The 18719-nt window shown below is 31.9% G+C and overlaps 1 protein-coding gene across 11 annotated transcripts in view; it reads left to right on the top strand.

The window, feature by feature from the left end:
• LOC118195739 (uncharacterized) overlaps positions 1–18719 on the top strand; it is a 482995-nt gene that overhangs the window by 444599 nt on the left and 19677 nt on the right. For 10 of the 11 annotated variants that reach the window (XM_085806500.1, XM_085806495.1, XM_085806497.1 and 7 more), the window contains 6 exons: positions 4478–4645; positions 4759–5316; positions 5441–5932; positions 7846–8058; positions 8435–8728; positions 13051–13294. In XM_085806500.1, coding sequence (XP_085662626.1) covers positions 4478–4645; positions 4759–5316; positions 5441–5932; positions 7846–8058; positions 8435–8728; positions 13051–13294 — 1969 coding nt within the window. The remainder of the gene's footprint in view (positions 1–4477; positions 4646–4758; positions 5317–5440; positions 5933–7845; positions 8059–8434; positions 8729–13050; positions 13295–18719) is intronic. The other variant, XM_085806505.1, reaches the window with a different exon arrangement.

Below are 18719 nucleotides of genomic sequence, written 5' to 3'. Positions count from 1 at the left end.
GTCGGGACTTCGGCGATTCCGGATTATAGATCATCAATTTAAATCTGGTAAGATGGCATGCAGAGATTATACAATTAAAAATATAAAACCGTTATTTATGAAAAAGAGAGCAATTATGATCTAAAGGGTATCAAAATTTACACAAAAAAAAAAAAAAAAAAAAAAAAAAAACTTAATATTTATTTGTTTACCTTATTAAACATTTCTTTCAATGTAAGTTGTTTAAGTTGCTTTGTTTTTTGTGCCAATACTTTCTCTTTAATTCTATAAACAGACATAATTTCTTGTTCAGTTACAAAGTTCCACTGTTCAAGTCTTGGAATTGCTGTGTCGAGAATACCAACTAACTCGTCAATCGAAATTTTTTCATTTTCAGTAACCTCTCTGTCACTTTCTATTGGAAGTGCACATGGGTAAATGCTTTACGCGCATGCGTAAGTTTGTGGCTTTGAGGTCCAGATTATAGATCATTCCGGATAATGGATGTCCGGATTACAGACTTTGTACTGTATTTAATTTTTCTTTCAAATTTGTTCTTGTAAATAATTAACAATGTAAGCAATTTAAAAGCAATAAATGCAGATTCATTTCAACTGTTATTAATTACTAGCTGGACCCATGATATTACATTGACATGATTCATTAAGATCACATGTATAAGTAAAGAAGAGCACATATTTGTGTGTTTGTATATAATTCATACAAATCTGCAGTTTTATTCTGCTCTTTATGAAAGTTTGCACATGTAACCTTCAAAACAAGAGGAAATTAAAAAAAAAAAAAAAAAAAAAAACCATCCAATGAGGTCCATGCATTTAGAGCATTTGTATTAAAATGTTGCATTCATCCATCTTAGATTCATGTCGCCGTTGTTGCATTGATGCTTCAATGGCAGCCATATATACTAAGCAAGGGCTATATAATTGTTTTTTTTACAAAAAATTAATATTTCTACACTGTTTCAATTTTGAATCACATCATCCATCTGATATTCACTTCCTTCTTGCATTCCCTCTAACAGTCTACTAAAACTGTTAGATGGCACAATGTTCATTTACTTTTTAGAACAGTGTTAACGGTCAAAGCAGAATTTAAGTACCATCTCTTATAATTTTTTTATGAATATTTTTAAATCGGTGAAGAAATTGGTCAAATTGATTGGTGAATTTCAAAAAGATCATTCCCAAAAAATACATAACCAATAACAAAGAATCAATTCAACTGAAACTATTATATGGTGTGGTATAAATTCTGCACTATTCTACAGTTTCTAAAATTCTGCTAAAATTGTGTCCAAATCAGCTTGAACCAAAACAAAAGGAAAATTGCTGACTGTCTGAGATTTTGGAAAAACTACTCCCATCCCTCTAAATGAAGCCTCTTCACTCTGTGTAAAGCCAAGCAATGTTGGGTACATCAGCTAACAGGACATTAACCGCTTGCCTGATTATCCTGAGTTATCTCGGGTTCGTATATATTGCAGTTAATTATTATCCCGAGAAAACTCGGGCGAAGCAGAATTTGTTAGTACGATTTCTTTTATCACGGTTGCATGGTTCTTTTGGAGGGACTGGTCACGTGTTTCCCTATTGTATAGTATACGTTGGCTTGTGGATTAGTAATGTATAAAGAAGAATGCATGCATGGGGGAAAAAATAAAATAATGTCGATGATGCAAGATAGTGAAAGTGATGATTTTTCAGATAGTGATTATGAAGAGGTGGGGGGGAAATCAAATCCAACGAGACAGTGTACTCTGTGCTCCCGTGAAAGAGATTCCAGCGGTAAGCCAGTAAGAAAAGAGACCAGATACCAGTGTAGAACGTCAGGTATCACTGTGTTGTCCCTTGTTTCAAAAACAATCATACGAGGGCTATCCAGAAAGTAGATTACGTTTTGGAATAAAAAAATAAACAAAGTATAGGAAACAAATTTTATTATATACAGATGAAAGCCACACTCAAATACTACTTTTCTACATAGTCACCATACAAATTAAGGCATTTATCGTAGCGATGTACGAGCTTGGAAATTCCTTCGTCGAAAAATTCGGCCGCCTGCGCCTTCAACCACTTCGTTACCTCTTCTTGCCTTCCATCTTGCACAAAACTTGTGGTAACCAAGCTTTTCGCTGATGATTTCGTGCAACAAACTTCGCGAAATTTGTGGAAAACTCAAAGAAAGTTCCGTTATTGTGAAATTTCGATTTTCACGGACTTTAGCATCGACTTTTTCGAGAAGTTCAGCGGTCACTATGCTGGGTCTCCCACTTCGATCTTCGTCGTGAACATTGGTTCGGCCATTTTGAAATCTTATGACCCACTGACGCACTCCACCTTCAGTGATAATGTTGTCCCCATACACTTCACGAAGCTGCCGATAGATTTCTATCGGTTTACAGTTTTTTGCAGTCAGAAACCTTATTACTGAGCGCACCTCACAGCTCGCGGGATTTTCAATTAACGCAGACATTTCAAACCGTCACAGTATCTGAACGGAGTACAGCACAAACCTCTCACTAGCACGGCTAGATGCAGACTGAGCTGCGCAACGCTGTGACCCCAAGATGGCCGCGCTAGCCCCGCCCCTAGCGGACACAGACGGAAACGTAATCTACTTCCTGGATGGCCCTCGTACAAAGATTAATATTTAACTATTTTCGTTTGTCCAAGATAACTCGGGTTGGTAAACTAATATTAAAAATAAATGCTTTTACATCTTCAAAAAATTAAAAATTCAACTTAAAACCTACATATTTTGATTTGTTTCGTTTTGTTGTATTTAATAATAAAATAAAAAAATGTGATGATTTTTTGCAATTTTTTTCAAAAAAATTTGTTAGGGAAGCGGTTAATTATAACAAATACTGGAAAATGATTTCTGTTAGTCTGTATAAGAATCATGATTTGTATTTGTAAAAAAGTCACATTACATGACTAGATTTATCTGCTATAGACTGTTTTTCTTTGCAAAACAAACTATAATGGGTAATTGGCAACACTACATAACATTATAACAGTATGAAAACGCTAAAGATTTTGTTTCAACAAACTGGGACTCTTCATACTTCCTTCAGGATATCCGTGCTTAGCCCAGAGCTGATATCTTTGGTTACTGAACTACTAGATGTTCTTCTCGAGTTGACTATTTTCTTCTGTAACCTTCATGCTCATTGCACATAAAACCACAATATTTTCCCCTTTATGAAATGCTGTTAAGGATTGTGTGTTTGGGCCCTCTTTGTCGTGTAATTTAGCACAAGTTGAACACCAGTGTTTGCCATGTCACCAGGATTGTACATACCCAGCATTTGTAAGGTGCATATAAAACTTTGATTTTTTTTTTAATATGCTGGTGCCCCTTTTTATATTTATCATAGTTAATATACTGTTCTATAAAGTTTCTAAAGCCATAGGATATTATGAATCACCGTGTCTCTTTTAATGTAAAATGACTTTTGAACTTTGATCAGGTATGTATAATTTTTTCAAACTTAATAAATGTAATTCTAAAGCCATATTATCCCTTTAACTATGCTGCCTTTTCTAAATGCCATAGGTTATTTGTAGGGATATATTATCTCTTGCAATTAGATATCTTTTTAAAGAAAATGTAAAATGTTATATTTTAAAAAAGTTATCCTTGATAAATCTGGTAGTTTTTATATTTGAGTTCACAGCCTTGCAAATAATGAAAGATTTCATCAATTTTTAGAAATTTGCGCTATCAATAAATATTTAACAAATTACAACATATTCTTAGCAAAATACAGAACTTTTGATGCACAGTAGTTAGAAAAATAGTTTAAGTTTTATGATGTGAGGTATAAAAAATACTAGTTAGAAATATGTATTTTTCCCCCGTAATTCCTTATGATAATTTTTATCTGATTTCAAAGTAAAATTAACTTTTGAAAATCAATATTGGCTCAAAAAAGTATTCCTTAGATACTGATCAATTACATCAAATTACTTTATTTAACTCCAGACTAAGTATCTTGCACTTATATAGAAAAATAGAAGATTTTAAATCTTCTATACCACATATGTATGTTCTTGTGGTCTTTAGGGGGGCACAGTGTTTCAATCCATGCATGTAGATTTAATTCAATGTAATATGTACAGAAAATTTGAAATATGTATTCTTATTTGAATTCATTTCAATGCAAATTTGTTGTTAATTTAAAATTATTCACTTTTCCTAGTGTGTTGTATATTAAGTGTGAATTTTTCAAATTTCTTGAGAAATGCTGATGTAAAGATATTTATTTGCTTAAAAGGAGAAAAATTATGTTAATTATCCATTGTTTTGAGTTTCTTTGTGTTTAATTCATGCACATTAGATATATTGGCATTTTGAGAAAATATCTGCCATTAAAGTTCAAGAATTAAATTCACTATAAATTACTTTTTTTAATAAAATCTTGTAATGTATGAATATTATTAAAATTTTATGCATGATTGTCCATTTCTGTTAGGTATCGGTAGATACAAATATGTCATCAGCTGCTCCTAAAGCTGGTGTGTCATCTGGATTGCCAAATTCTGCTCTAGATGTCATAAATTCCGTTGTAAAAAGAAAATCTCCTGACACCCCTATTGAAGAGTCAATTGCAAAAAGACCAGCTCCACAAAATCAGCAGCATGTAAGTATTAACTTCCTTTTTAATTAGTTTTCTGTTCCATACTTATATGTCTTAATAAAAGTAAGTATGTAACTACTGTGTACTGAGATTATTGATTAAATCTTATTTCATAGGCACATCTGGCTGGTCAGAACCCAATGCTTGCATCAATGTTGGCTCAGACACCAAGAACAGCACCTTCTGTTCCTACCAGTGTAGCCAATGCCATTGTGTCGCAGCTACCTCAAGAACGATTGCCAAAGAACCTTGAAAAGAAATTGGTGCACACACCATATACTGCAGCTCCTACAAGTGGCACAAGCTCAGCTTCGAACAGTCAGTATAGTTTCAGTCAAGTACAAGTGGGAGCACGCAGTCTTTTATCAACTTCACTTCAACAGGAAGTATTTACTGCAGATTCTCGAGGGCATGTTACTCTTGCCCCACAAAATACACCGTCAAACTTTCAACAGGCTTCTAATTTTTTTAATAAAATGCTCCCTTCTGGTGAAAATAACCAGTCTGTTAATCTGCAAGTTGGCAATTATGGTAATCATTTTGCATCTAATTCACAACCACATCTGTCTCTACATTCAACTTCAAATTTATTTGATGGCATCGCTGAAGCTACCAATGATTCTAACAATATGGTCAATACTTCAGATCCTTTATTATCAGATATTCTTGATCAGGTATGTGTAATTTTTTGTTAATGAATAAGCGTAATAATACATAAACGAGTTTACAGGTTCCTTCTGTTTTATATTGGCACATTTATTTTTGGTAAAAGAAACTTATTCTTCTTATTTGTTTTAGGTTTGGAGTATGGAACAAGACATGCATTTAGACAGTACAGTTGCTGATGATTTAGCATTGTATAAATTACTGGAAGATATCCCTGATACACTACCTGTTGCTAGTCCCAAACCACCTACTACTCATGATGTAAATGAAAAAATGGCCATCAATGCTATTCAGAGGCAGCTTATGAGTTTTGAAGTACCTGGTTCTCCTACTGTACCTAGGCATTCTCCTCGTTTTCAGCAGCCTTCGTCAGCTGCCATGAGTATGACTCAATCTCAAATGGCTCCAAGTTCATATTCGCAAATGAGCCAATACCAAGCTGCTCCACCAGCATATACAATGTCTAATCCAACTCAGAGGACTCGAACACCTAATATGCATGTTGTCCAAAATAATGCTGTAAATATGGTACCTACTTCTCAGCAAATGGTTCAAATGAATAGTCAACGCCAAGTTTTACCACACTATGGGCCAATTACATCATTGAATGATCTTTCACCTCAGGTATTTAGACCTTTTATTATAATTCTTGCTTGCATCATGAATAATCTCTTTAACACTTTTGCGTTCTTGCATGCATCATGAATAATCTCTTTTAACACTTTTGTGTTGACTGTCACACATAGGTACCAGCAAGAACACATTCATATCCTGGCTGGCACACCAGATTTTTTCTCATTCACCCTCTTCCCCCATCACACATTTGTGCCATTGTCTAGGAACGTTTTAAAAAGAATAACTAATAACACAAGAGGGTATTGCATGCGCATAGGATCTGAGGTATATATATATATATATAGAGAGAGAGAGAGAGATAGATTTGACCTTGTACTTCAAAGGATAGAAACGGACTCGCTCAGGGGAGGAGGAAAAGCATAACGTAAATAAAAAAGAGTTGTTTCTTTAGCTGGCCATGTGATATAAACATTTGTGTTTCTGATATCCCTCTGAACCCTTTTTTTATTCTTTTTGTCACTAGTTTGTAGGATTACTGTGTGAAGTTGTTATCCTTTGATCCTTTGATTTCGGATTCTTTGCTTTTTATTTTGGAAAGCCTTGACTGCAGTTTATTATGGGGTTAAAGCATTATTAATCAGAGGAAGGATATACTTGCTGAGTAAATAAGCCAGTTAGTGAGGTGGATGAGAGTCAGGACTCGTTTTGAGGGATATTTCTAGTGGTTCTGATATGAGCTCCGAGTACCTGCCTTCCTGTGTAACTTCCTGTGAAAGATTTTGTTACTTTTTCTTGTAAATAGTCTTTCTTATACTATTTTAATTAATTTTGAAGTTTATTCATTTGTTTTATCTGTTCAAATTTTGGAATAATTTGAATAGCTCATCCGAAAATTATTTTTAAAGTAAGCATTTTTTAAAAATATTTTTTCATTTAAAGTAAAGAAAAAAAGACTATGAAATGCTTATTTTGATGTATATGATAGCTTAATAATCTAAGTGGTACCAAAGATTATGACATTAAGATTTAAACTTTTTTGGTATATTTTATTCTAAAGTTGAGCTTAGAGATGCAAAACCTATGTCCTGTAGGAGCATTCCTTTTGACTCCCCTCCATCCCGAGTGAATATCTTGAACAAAGGTGTGCTGTCTGAAAAGTGTTAAAAGTGTGATTTTCTGTACACCATATTATCATACTTATAAAAAAAGGAACATTTTTGTTATGGAACTTTAACCTGATTTGCTATAAACTTTCTCCATTAAGAAAATTCAATCACTGGTATCTTTACTTGCTAAGCTTGCTAATCTTTACTTGCTAAGCTATATTTCATCTTATTAAAGTCTAATTAATCATGAGGTTTACTAATTACTGAATAAATTTTTCTTCAACTCTTAGATCATTAAGCAGTACCAAATTGAATACTAAATGCATAGCAGGAAATTGACATTGCACATTAATGCAAAACTGATTCTGAACTTAAAAAAATTTATTGAGAATTGAAATTCATTGAAAATTTTGCTGACTAATTGTAGTGAAAATTGCATTTTAAAACATTAGAATGCCGACTGAAATTATATCTTACTCCAGGAAGAACTATTGTGTAATGTGGTTGTAACAAAATTATTTTTACCTTTTTTCAATAAAATGTGTAGAGATAAATAAATGGTAAACAATTTAAGTTAAATGAATGAGAAATAATTAAATAAAAATGTGTTCTCATTTTATTTGGGCTCTAACTGGTTAATTTCATTCAAATGCTAGAAAACATTGGAGCTGTGCTGCATTGGGCACCTGTTAATTTGTCAATGCCTGTTCATGCTTATATTAAGAAAATAATGTAAACTCTATATTGTATGATTAAAGTGACTTCCAATAATTTATAATTCTTAAGTATGTGTAATTTAATTTGCTTGTTCTTTTAACAACATTTTGTTGTAACAACATGCACAATTTATTTTAGATGAGACGACATCTTATTGAACATAGACAGAAAATATATCAACAACAGCAGCAAAAGAGGTTACAAATGCAACAGAAACAGCAGTTGTCCCTTAACACAAGGCAGTCAATACCTGATAATATCTCCAATATGCAGTCTCCAGCTTCAGGTCCTTTTAATGAGAATATGAATGACCTTATGAATAACACTGTTGCTCCAAATGTGACATTACAGGTTTGTGTTTCATTATGCATTAAATTGGTTGCTTTTGTGGTCAACTTTTTAAAGTTAAAAAATTCTGTTATGCAAATGTGTTTTCTGTACCATGAATGTCTCTAGGTTTTGATTGCCAATGTATATAGTAAACGTTTTTATGATGATATATAATTCTGCATTTTTAATAATTTTAGAAAATATTCAATTTTTTAAAACCATGTATATCCTTTAATCATAGTTTTCATAAAAATGTTAATTTCTTGGGCTCTTAAAGTTTTGAACTTTTCAGAAATGTAGAAATTTTTTTGAAGTAAAATTATTAATTTTTCTTAAAAATATTTCTTCTTTGGTATGTTTGGATGCCAAATAAAATAACTGAATTCAATTTTTTCAGAGATCTGTTAGTATGCCTGATTCACAGCTATCTCCCAGATTCTCCAATATGCAACCAATGCCTAATTCAGCTGCCCCACCTCCCAGTCCATCTCAGCTTTCACCTGGCCAACGTCAGCAGCCACCTTTCTCACCAATGTCCCAATCGGGCTATCCTAACAATTACCCGCAATCCCGACTTTCACCTCACATGCAGTCTCAGTCTGGTTCCAATCAAGCTTGGGTGCAGAGGGCATCACAAAATTCAGCTAATCTTCAGCAGCTGAATCCTATGCTTAATGCCCAACTTTCACAAGTAAATCTCAGTACTTTCTTATTATTGTGTTCATTATATGTAATTCTAATAAACGTTTTTTTATGCAGCAATGTTCCCCACATCCATGAGCCGTGTTTCAAGATATTTTGTGTTTTATATAAAATCATGAATACTGTGGTATGTTGCATGCGATATTTAAACATATAAAGTTTGTTAAATAACACACTGTAAAACGTCAAATGAAGTAATGTAAAAATGAATTGTGTTCTGCAGGGACATAGAGTAATGAAGAAATATATTGTAAATGTAATGTGTATGTAATATTATGAATAGCTTCATAATATGAGGAATAACAAATTCATCTTAAGTTATGCTTTGCATCAGAGAACCATGCAAGAAATGGAGTGTTAGATGAATTTGCATATAAATGTACTCAAAATTAGAATTTCACTGTGACACAATTCTAACTGCTGTTATATTATATTTCATCTTATTAAAGGTTATGCTTGTTTGATGTACATTTTCTAACTAATAAACCATTTTCGAGTAAATTGCAGGTAGCTGAAAATATGGACACTAATTCAGTGGGTATGAGAATATGATTTTTGTTATGTTAGTTTGGCAGCACTTGTTCCTGAAGTTGGAATTCTACTGTTATTGAGACCGGATTCAGAAATGTGTGTATGCATGTATGTCACATACATGTGCATATATGTGTATACACACATGTATTCATGTATATGTGGACACATACGGTCATACATACGTACATTTATTTGACATTGTCCTGATAACAGAAGAGTACCCTGAAGTTTCTACCCTTTTTAAGTTAGAATAAGTAATGAATTAAAAATTGCTGTGTAAATTTAATATCTCTCTATATATAATACAAGATTAACTATCAACAATTATACGGCACGTTGATAAACATTTCGCTTTAGGACAACAGGACAAACAAAAAATATTGTCTTTTTTTATTTATGCATGTACATCTTAATGTGGGTAGCACCCCCTCCATCTAAGCCAAACCTTGTTCTGATCATTCTTATGCTGTGATCCATATTCATTAAATTTCAAGGAGTGTAGAATAATTTGGAGAATATATTTTTTTTTTACTTACTTTCTTCTTTGTAATAATCTTGAAAGTTTCTTGTTATAAGAATCTAATTATCTTGTATAATAAAAAAATGAATGCAGTATTTCATTGCTTCATACAAATGGACATATTTTTGTCACATACAATTTTTAGTTTTCATAAGTAGAAATTAATTTTTCGTGTTAAACTATCAAATACAAATCCTGAGAGGAAGTACCGACATTAAGAAATGCTTCTACTCTTAAAAGTTATGAAGATTTCTGATTATTGTTTCATTATAAAGAATCGTATTATGTGATTACTATTAACATTTTGGCATCTCAGGAGCATAAATAATTAACCATTAAAGTTTAATGTTAGCATTAAAGTTTACCTACTCTCCTTTCTCGCCTGAAAGTGCCCCACCATTGGCCTAGTAGTTTGACCTGAGTTAAAAATTAGGTGAATGGGTTGGTTGGCTGCATGGTTGGTTTTCTTGTTCTTCCCCTTGTGCAACATGGATGCGAGCTAAGTCATTCAGTTTATCTAATAAAGGGCCGTATTTAAATAAATGCAGTTTTAACCTTAAATGCATTACTAAAATTTCTTACATTTTAAAAATTATTTTGGGAACTCTTTCACACTATCAATCAAATCATAAATTTTCCTGTACTTGAATTGAAGAAATATTATTATAAAAATTATCTCCAGATTAAAGCTCATGTTATTTCCAGATTCTTATTTTGCACTTTGAAACTTTCTGATTTTGGATACTCTTCAGAGCACAAGTATCTTCAATTCGGCATTACACTCAAATCATTTATAATTAGCATTCCCCGCTATATGGTGTAAAAATAAATGAATTTTCTTTGTGATTTGTGAATATGAGGCAGAAATTTCCAAAACACCACCATATTAAGTATAAAGAAAATGATTGTTAAAAAAGTATGAAAGATAATTCCTCAGATACAAGATGTTCCTCCCTTTTTTTCTCAAAGCGTTTAAAGAAAAAGAAAGGGCTTGTAGATAACAGTTTTATATGATACTAGCTTTACCCACGGTTTCGCTCATGTTGCTGTCCTTAAAATAAGTTTCAACTCCGTGTGAATTTAAAAAAATACACTCCCCGTAAAATTTCAGTAAATATTGCCCTTCTTCAATACCCATAGGCTGCGGATATTTTGTATTTACGCCTGGCCAAAGGGTTAATTTTAAAAATGAACATTCGAGCTCCCTAAAATGGTAAAACGATAGTTGTTATCACACACAATACAATGTAAAGAATATAAAATGTAAATGCAATTTTTCAAGCAATGATAACAAATATATAACATGAATGAACAGATCTTTAAAAAAATATGAAACAAAACATTAAATATATCACATAAGTCGAAATGTTGATAATAGTTTCAAGTGTCAGTAAGTTAACTAGAAGTCAGGTTATTAATTTTTAAATGATTTTCTACATGAAAATCCGTGAACTTTGTCCTTTTCGCCAACCCAATGGTTGACCTGATACCAGCTACCCCCCCTTCATCGCTATCGAATTGCAGCCTGATAACAAAGAGTTAGTAATAGCAAGTGGAGTATTGTTTCATCTGCGATTAAGCTGGAAATAACTAAGTGGCCAAAAAAAGTTCCACCACCATTGTTCCTATCATTCAGAGTACAACACAAGTTTCTAAATTTCAAGAAATTTGAGTAATTAGATCAAAAGTTATAATTTTTATAACCAATTTATTGGACCCACACGGGAGGACCTAAGAAAAAATCCTTAATGTTGCTATTTAGTCTCATTCAAATTAGCGTTTACAGAGTTTTTAATTAATATCTCAGCTGATTAAAGTCGTACGAAGATGAGAATGATATCTATGTATTCCTACGAATATTTGGAATCTGGGTATATGTGTCTCAAAATTCAACTAACCTCCGTTCCATAGATATTTGTGAAAAAATAAATTGCTGTGTAGCCAAATCCCTTTAACTGGGAAAAACCCAACAAAGTAAGTGAAAAATGTAGGGGAAAAGTAGATTTGAATTATTAACTCGGAAGACATTTTATAGCCTATAACCTTTTCTAATACATCAAAAATATTTCTTGAAAATGTCATGGTGATCGGTTAAATAATTAATGCATGAAAGCGTAACAAGCAAACAAACACACATACAAACTCATTTTTGCATTTATAACATTAGCAATGATGGGTTCAGTCTGTTAAAAATATCTATTACAAATGGCCTAATCATGAAGCCTTTTAAAACGAGTAGCTTCTTTCTCCCATAAATGTAAAAGTAACCTTAATTTGTAATGTTAGGTTGTACATATATCACATGGTTTTCAGAAAAGCCTTTAAAAAAATGTCACTTTCAAGCCACTGTGGTGTTTATTTTTATTTATTATCGCAAAATAAAAGATGTCTAAAAAAAATTTCCTGTTCCATTTAATGCTTACGTTGAATTTGCGTGTATCAGAAATAGCATTACCGATATTTAAGCAATCCATACATTGTATTGCATTGCACTATTTGTTTTCAATGTTGTTGGTCTTCAGTTTGGTGTTTTGAATTGTTTGATTTTCCCACGAATTGTTATTAAAGACTTACCTCATTGCTACAAATGAAGCAAGGTTAAGCAAGTATTGTAATTTTTTTCCGAGGTGGGGGATAAGCTGAAATATTATCAATAAGTCTCTCTTTTCTGGTTTTTAATTTTTTTGGGGCAGGGGAGAGTTGTAATCGCATGAGCAAGGTAAGAAAATGTACCTGAAAAGATAAAGTGAAAAACTTGTTGAAAATGCAGAAGTATCATTTGAGAAAAGACTTTTTATTTTTCTCTTTACATTAAATTGCTTTGCTTCAAGACAAACGTGAATAGAGTGTGTGCTTAAAAATTCCAGTATTTTATAGCAGAATATATGAGGTCTCATTTTTTTTTTTTTTTTCAGAATAAAATAAGTGTTCTGTTTATTATTTTTGGCATTAGCATCTTTATTATTAATTATTTATTTTCTTGGCTATGCTAGTTATGATTACTAGTGCAGAATAATTGGTATTGTTGTCCATCTATGATCTGTAGCTATGTAGCAAAAAGTTAACAAATGTGTTCAAAAACTAGCTTTACAATAGTAAAAGTCTCAGGTTTAAATTGAGTAAGGGTGAAACCGCAGTGTTAATAAAATGTTCATAGGGAAATAGTTCTTTATGTTCTTAAGGTCAGGAAATTTAGAAACTTGTAATATATTTAGGGTTATTGTTTTGTTTTACTGACTTCTCCCTTCTGTCTTTAGCAGGCTTCTTTTGCAACGCAGGCACGATTTTCGGCTCAACAGCAGCAGCAACAGCCACGCCAGTTAATAGTTCGCTCTATGCCTAGTCCTGGTTCCAGAAATTCACCTTATTCCAATCCTCCTGATTCACCATTTCATCCACCTTCACCTGGTGTGGCATTATATCAACAACAGCCTACTGCACTACCGCAACAGCCAGCACAACCCCCTCCACAAAGGCTTCAAAGAGCAGTATCCATTCCAAGTATGTATTCTTTATTTTGGTATAAAACATTTTTATCAAGGAAATATGGAGAATTATATATTTGAAAATATATACGTGATGTGAAAGAACTTCTTAAATATATTTACATTGCTAACTACATGATTCTATCAGTTACTCATTGTGTAACATTACCTAATGTTGTATAATATATATTTGATTTTTTAATGTTTTTTTAGACTTTTATGTCTCAAACTTAATAGGGATGCCAAATAAACAAATTTGAATGCTATGTAATGGTTCCTTTACAGTTTAAGAACAAATAGTATTGGTAAATGAATATTCTAGTTGAATAAAGGTTTAAATTTGATAAAGTAATGTAAAATAACAGGACGTGCTGGATATTATGCATGAATTGTAATATTTTTAATCAGGGTGTTCTAAAATAAATTTTTTCAGTAATTTTTATAATGATTTGATACAGTACAATTATAGTTACTTGGAGAAATTAAAAAAAGGACTACTGAGTTAAATCTGATCATCCAAGACTGAAATGTATTAAGTCATGATTAAAATACATGAATATAAAAATGCTTATGCAGTTATTTCAGTACTTAAAAATTCATGCAGGCCTTGATGCAATTTAGTGATTTGAAATTATTCATGTCATGCATACTTTTTAAAATATGTATTTATCATAAAAAAATTAAATTTCTTAGTGGCAGAGCCGTCTGTGTGTGTGTGTGTGTGTGTGTTTGTTTGTTTGTTTGTTTGTTTTCTGGTGACAGTTTTGTGGTGATTTAAATTTGATAAAGGAATGTAAAATAACAGGACGTGCTGGATATTATGCATGAATTGTAATACTTTTTAATCAGGGTGTTCTAAAATAAATTTTTTCAGTAATTTTTATAATGATTTGATACAGTACAATTATAGTTACTTGGAGAGATTAAAAAAAGGACTACTGAGTTAAATCTGATCATCCAAGACTGAAATGTATTAAGTCATGATTAAAATACATGAATATAAAAATGCTTATGCAGTTATTTCAGTACTTAAAAATTCATGCAGGCCTTGATGCAATTTAGTGATTTGAAATTATTCATGTCATGCATACTTTTTAAAATATGTATTTATCATAAAAAAATTAAATTTCTTAGTGGCAGAGCCGTGTGTGTGTGTGTGTGTTTTTCTGGTGACAGTTTTGTGGTGATTGCAAACAGGTTCATATCATTCCTTTCAGCAATTTTGCAACAAAATATGGTATTCCTGAAGAAATTGTACCACACTTTTTCAGTTGGAGGCTAATCCCATGGGCACGTGCTTTAAAATCAAATTTAAAAAAAAAAAAAAAATATTAGGATTTGTATGGGCAGACTGGCATTAGGGGCAGACAAGCCGGGCCCCTGCCCGGGGCAGCAATCTTAGGAGGCAGCAAATTGGCTGTAAAATTAACTAATTTATGAAGAAAATAAACCAAGATTCATTTAAATCTTATGAAAAATTAATGTTAAATTTTAGTAAAATATATTATTAATAGATATAGCATATATGTATATATGTTAATAATATATTTATGTTTAATAACTTTTAAGTATTTTACATGTCAAAATATTTCAAATTCAAGGAAACTGCTCACAAGAATAATAAATTCCCAGTTAAACATAGCTTAAAATGTAAACAAAATCGCTCTTTTTATTATAATTTAAATAAATGGACACACATACAAAGTGCTGTAATAGAATTTTTTACCGTGTGTCATAATTTGTTGAAACTTATAAAAATGCGGGCGGGTGCGAAAAATCAGTCCTGACAAGCTTTCACACACTTTGAACCATAACCATAAAAGGAAAAAAGGCAGTACTATCGCTTTATTTATGGAATAATTGCCTTGCAGATTGTTTGCTAGTGAAGTAGAGTGCTTTATAATACAATTGCTATTTACCAGGCCTTTTTTAAACTTGTGTTATGAAAGTAAGTTGAGTAGAATAATTAAAAAAATATTCAGTTTTTCTCAAGAAATATTTAAATAGCTTCTACAGGATGTTTCTTTTTAAACGAGGCTTTTTCTTGTATTTTTTACAGACTCCAAAAAAAAGAGGAGGTTATCAATTCGATCCCCCCCCCTTTTTTTTTTATGTTTGTCTGGCGATTACTTCAGCATATCTCAACCAATTTGAATGAATTTTTTTTGTTTGATAGGGTATGTTAGTGGATTGATACCATTGTTAAAAAGGTGGTTTAAAATGCCATCATCTAATTTTGGGGGTAACATTTAGGGGTTGATAAAAAATAAAGGTTTCGGAAAATAATTAAAATTTTATGGGAGTAAAGCCATTGGGGATCCAAATAAAATGCAAAACTAAAACTTTTAAAAAACTAACCCCTTCGCATTTAGCCACATGCCAATAAGCCTATTAATTGTAAAATCTTTCCTCTCCACTTTATGCTTTAGTGTTTGTTGTATTGTGTATATAAAAAATATAAAATACCAAAAAAAAAAAAAAAAAAAAAAAAACTATAAAAAATTCAAAATTCAAAAAATGATTAAAAATCTAAAAACTTACAAAAAAATATGTATTCTTAAGTTTTATAAATTCTCTCTATCCGTAACCTTTCTCGAGCCATGTGGCTCCCTCTTAGTGAGCATCAAGTTTACTACTTATGCAATTTTCCTTTTTCTGCTCGCTTTTATGTAATTCTGATGAGGGGTACATGGTTTTGAACCATAGGCACTCCGTAACTTTTGATCATTGGCATTGGCCTTCGCGTTTAGAGTTAATATTAAGGGATGGGAAAAAAATTAAAGTTTTCTGATTTGAATGATTTCTTTTTTGTGTATGATAGGGTGTGTTACCGCATTGTTAAAAAGGTAGTTAAAAATACCAAGTCCTAATTTTAGAAATGACATTTAGGGGTTGAAAAAATGCTAGTTTCCGAAAATAATTCAAAAAGCCACTGGGAATCCAAATAAAATGCAAAATTAAAACTTTAAAAAAGCTACCCCTTTCGTATTTGGGGTTAGTATTAAGGAGTGGGGAAAAAATTAAAGTTTTCCAATTAAACAAGGTTTACTTCCCCCCCCCAAAAAAAAACACAAGGCACCCGATTAAAATAATATATATGGATTTACTTTACATTACTTCAGTGAAGTAGGTTAAAAATAATTTTATAATCTTTAGTGCTTTTTTTTAAAGTCTGTTCTATACTTTTAAAATTTTTATTAAAAGGGTTTTTGAAAAATGCCCAATAGGGAATACATTAATCCATTGGTATAAACCAAGATCTTTCTAAAATTGTTTGCGAAATATTTTTACTGCTTTAAAAATATATATATACAGTCAAAAGTCGTTAATTCGGACACCCATAATCCGGACCTCAAAGCTAAAAACTGTCTGCGCGTGCGCCACGTTGACACATGCGCATAGGCGTTTACGCGTGCGCGTAAGACATTTTACGACTGTGCATATGCGTGTGAGCAAGCGCAGAAAACGTTTTCGCGTGCACGTTTTATGTATAACAGGCAGTATAAGCTAAAATTATCTAATTAACTGTTTCAGTTAATGTTGATGATTGCGTTGTTCCTCAATCTTCGAATTGGATCCGGCTTATTACTTTTTGCAGACTGTAAGAACAATTTTATAAAAGTAAACTTGAACTTTAGATTATGTCAAATAGAGTTTCCGATTCTGGAGCTCCCAAAGGATCGTACAAAAAGAAACTATGTTTCAATGTCCATCAAACAAAAAGTGGAATTGCTGCAAAAAATGGATAAAGACATGAAGAATGGGACAGAGAGGTTAGTGAAAACGAAAAAATTTCGATGGACATGTTAGTCGGTATTCTCGGCACAACAAAAAACGGGACTTGGAACAGCGGAACTTTGTAACTGAACAAGAAATTATGTCTGTTTATAGTTTTAAAGAGAAAGTATTATCACATAAAACGAAGCAACTTAAACAACTTACATTGAAAGAAATGTTTAATAAAGTAAACAAATAAATATTAAGCTGCCTTTTTTTTTTTTTTTTTTTTTGTAAATTTTGATACTCTTTAGATTATAATTGCTCTTTATTTCATAAATTCATAAATTATGTTTTCATATTTTTAATTTTAGAATTTCTGCATGCCATCTTTATGAGATTTAAACTGATGATCGATAATCCGGAATCGCCAAAGTCCCGACCAGTCCGGATTAATGACTTTTGACTGTATATATATATATATATATATATATATATATAATTTGCTTTTTAAATTTAAATTTGGATAAGTTTGATAAATGTATTGGCTTTGTTTAGGGTATAGTGTTAAAAAAAATAGTTTCTAGTCTATGGCTGACACTTAGGTTTTAATCAAACCTTGAAGTTCTTGTGAAGGTTTAATTATATCCAAAACGCCAGTCATGGTCAAAGTTTTTTTTACGTTTTACCTTAAACAAAGCCAACAAAATATCGCCTTTTAACATTAAAAAAATACTAAAAAATGTCTCTGTTTTGTTTAAATAAAACACAATGATTTTTTTAGCGAAACATTTTCTTAATTTTAATTGTTTTTGCTTTTGGAATATCTGATGGGCATAAGAGATTTTCGGGTGCTCAGTATAAAAGAAAAAGAGTCGAAAAGCAAGTTCAAATTCAAAAACAGCCTGGAAGTCTGTTAAGTTATCTACAATGCATGAAAAGGAACGATGACGACAGGAATATTAGAAGCTGCTTCAGATCTTAATTATGAAGCCATTGCCAATCAAGATACTGATATTGCTCAAGTCGAGCTTACTCCAGGAACATCCACTGAACCAAATCTAGGGACATTTACTGAACCAACTCTAGGGACATTTACTGAACCAACTCCAGGGATGTCTACTGAACCTACTTCAGGGATATCTAGAGAAGAGACATTTGGTACAATAATAAATTCAGATCCGGGTTCCTGGCCAACTAGCTTATCAGAAGAAGAAATATATTTTTTTGGTAAAAGAAGGGCTATCTCAATTATTAAAGGAATACAGTTTTCCATATAATGATAACGGTCGAAGATTTAGCGCTCTTCGTTATTTGAGAAATATGAAAAATGGTGAAAAAGTCATGTGTAACTGGTTAGTTTATTCAACTACAAAAGACTGTGTTTATTGCTTTTGCTGCAAATTTTTTGTTTCTATTTTAAGTTCCCTTTCTATTGGAGGTTTTAAAGATTTTAAGCATCTCGCTGAGACTTTAAATCAACACAAAACCTCTAAAAAACATATCCAAAGTCTTGGACTGAATTAAGTCAAAGAATACGGTCCTCTAAAATGATTGACAGTCACTCACAAAGACTCATTACCACAGAAATAAATCACTCGTATGAGGTGCTTCTACGAATTGTTGCAAAAATAAAAATGCTTTCTCAAAATTGTTTAGCCCTTCGAGGTACAAGTGACAAACTTTACGATTCCGGTAACAGTAATTTTTTACAAATTATTCAG

This window comes from Stegodyphus dumicola, chromosome 12, assembly GCF_044657685.1.
Source record: "Stegodyphus dumicola isolate Sdum_Otavi_A_Nest chromosome 12, ASM4465768v1".
NCBI lineage: Eukaryota > Metazoa > Arthropoda > Arachnida > Araneae > Eresidae > Stegodyphus > Stegodyphus dumicola.
This window is presented reverse-complemented; position numbering and strand designations above follow the sequence as displayed.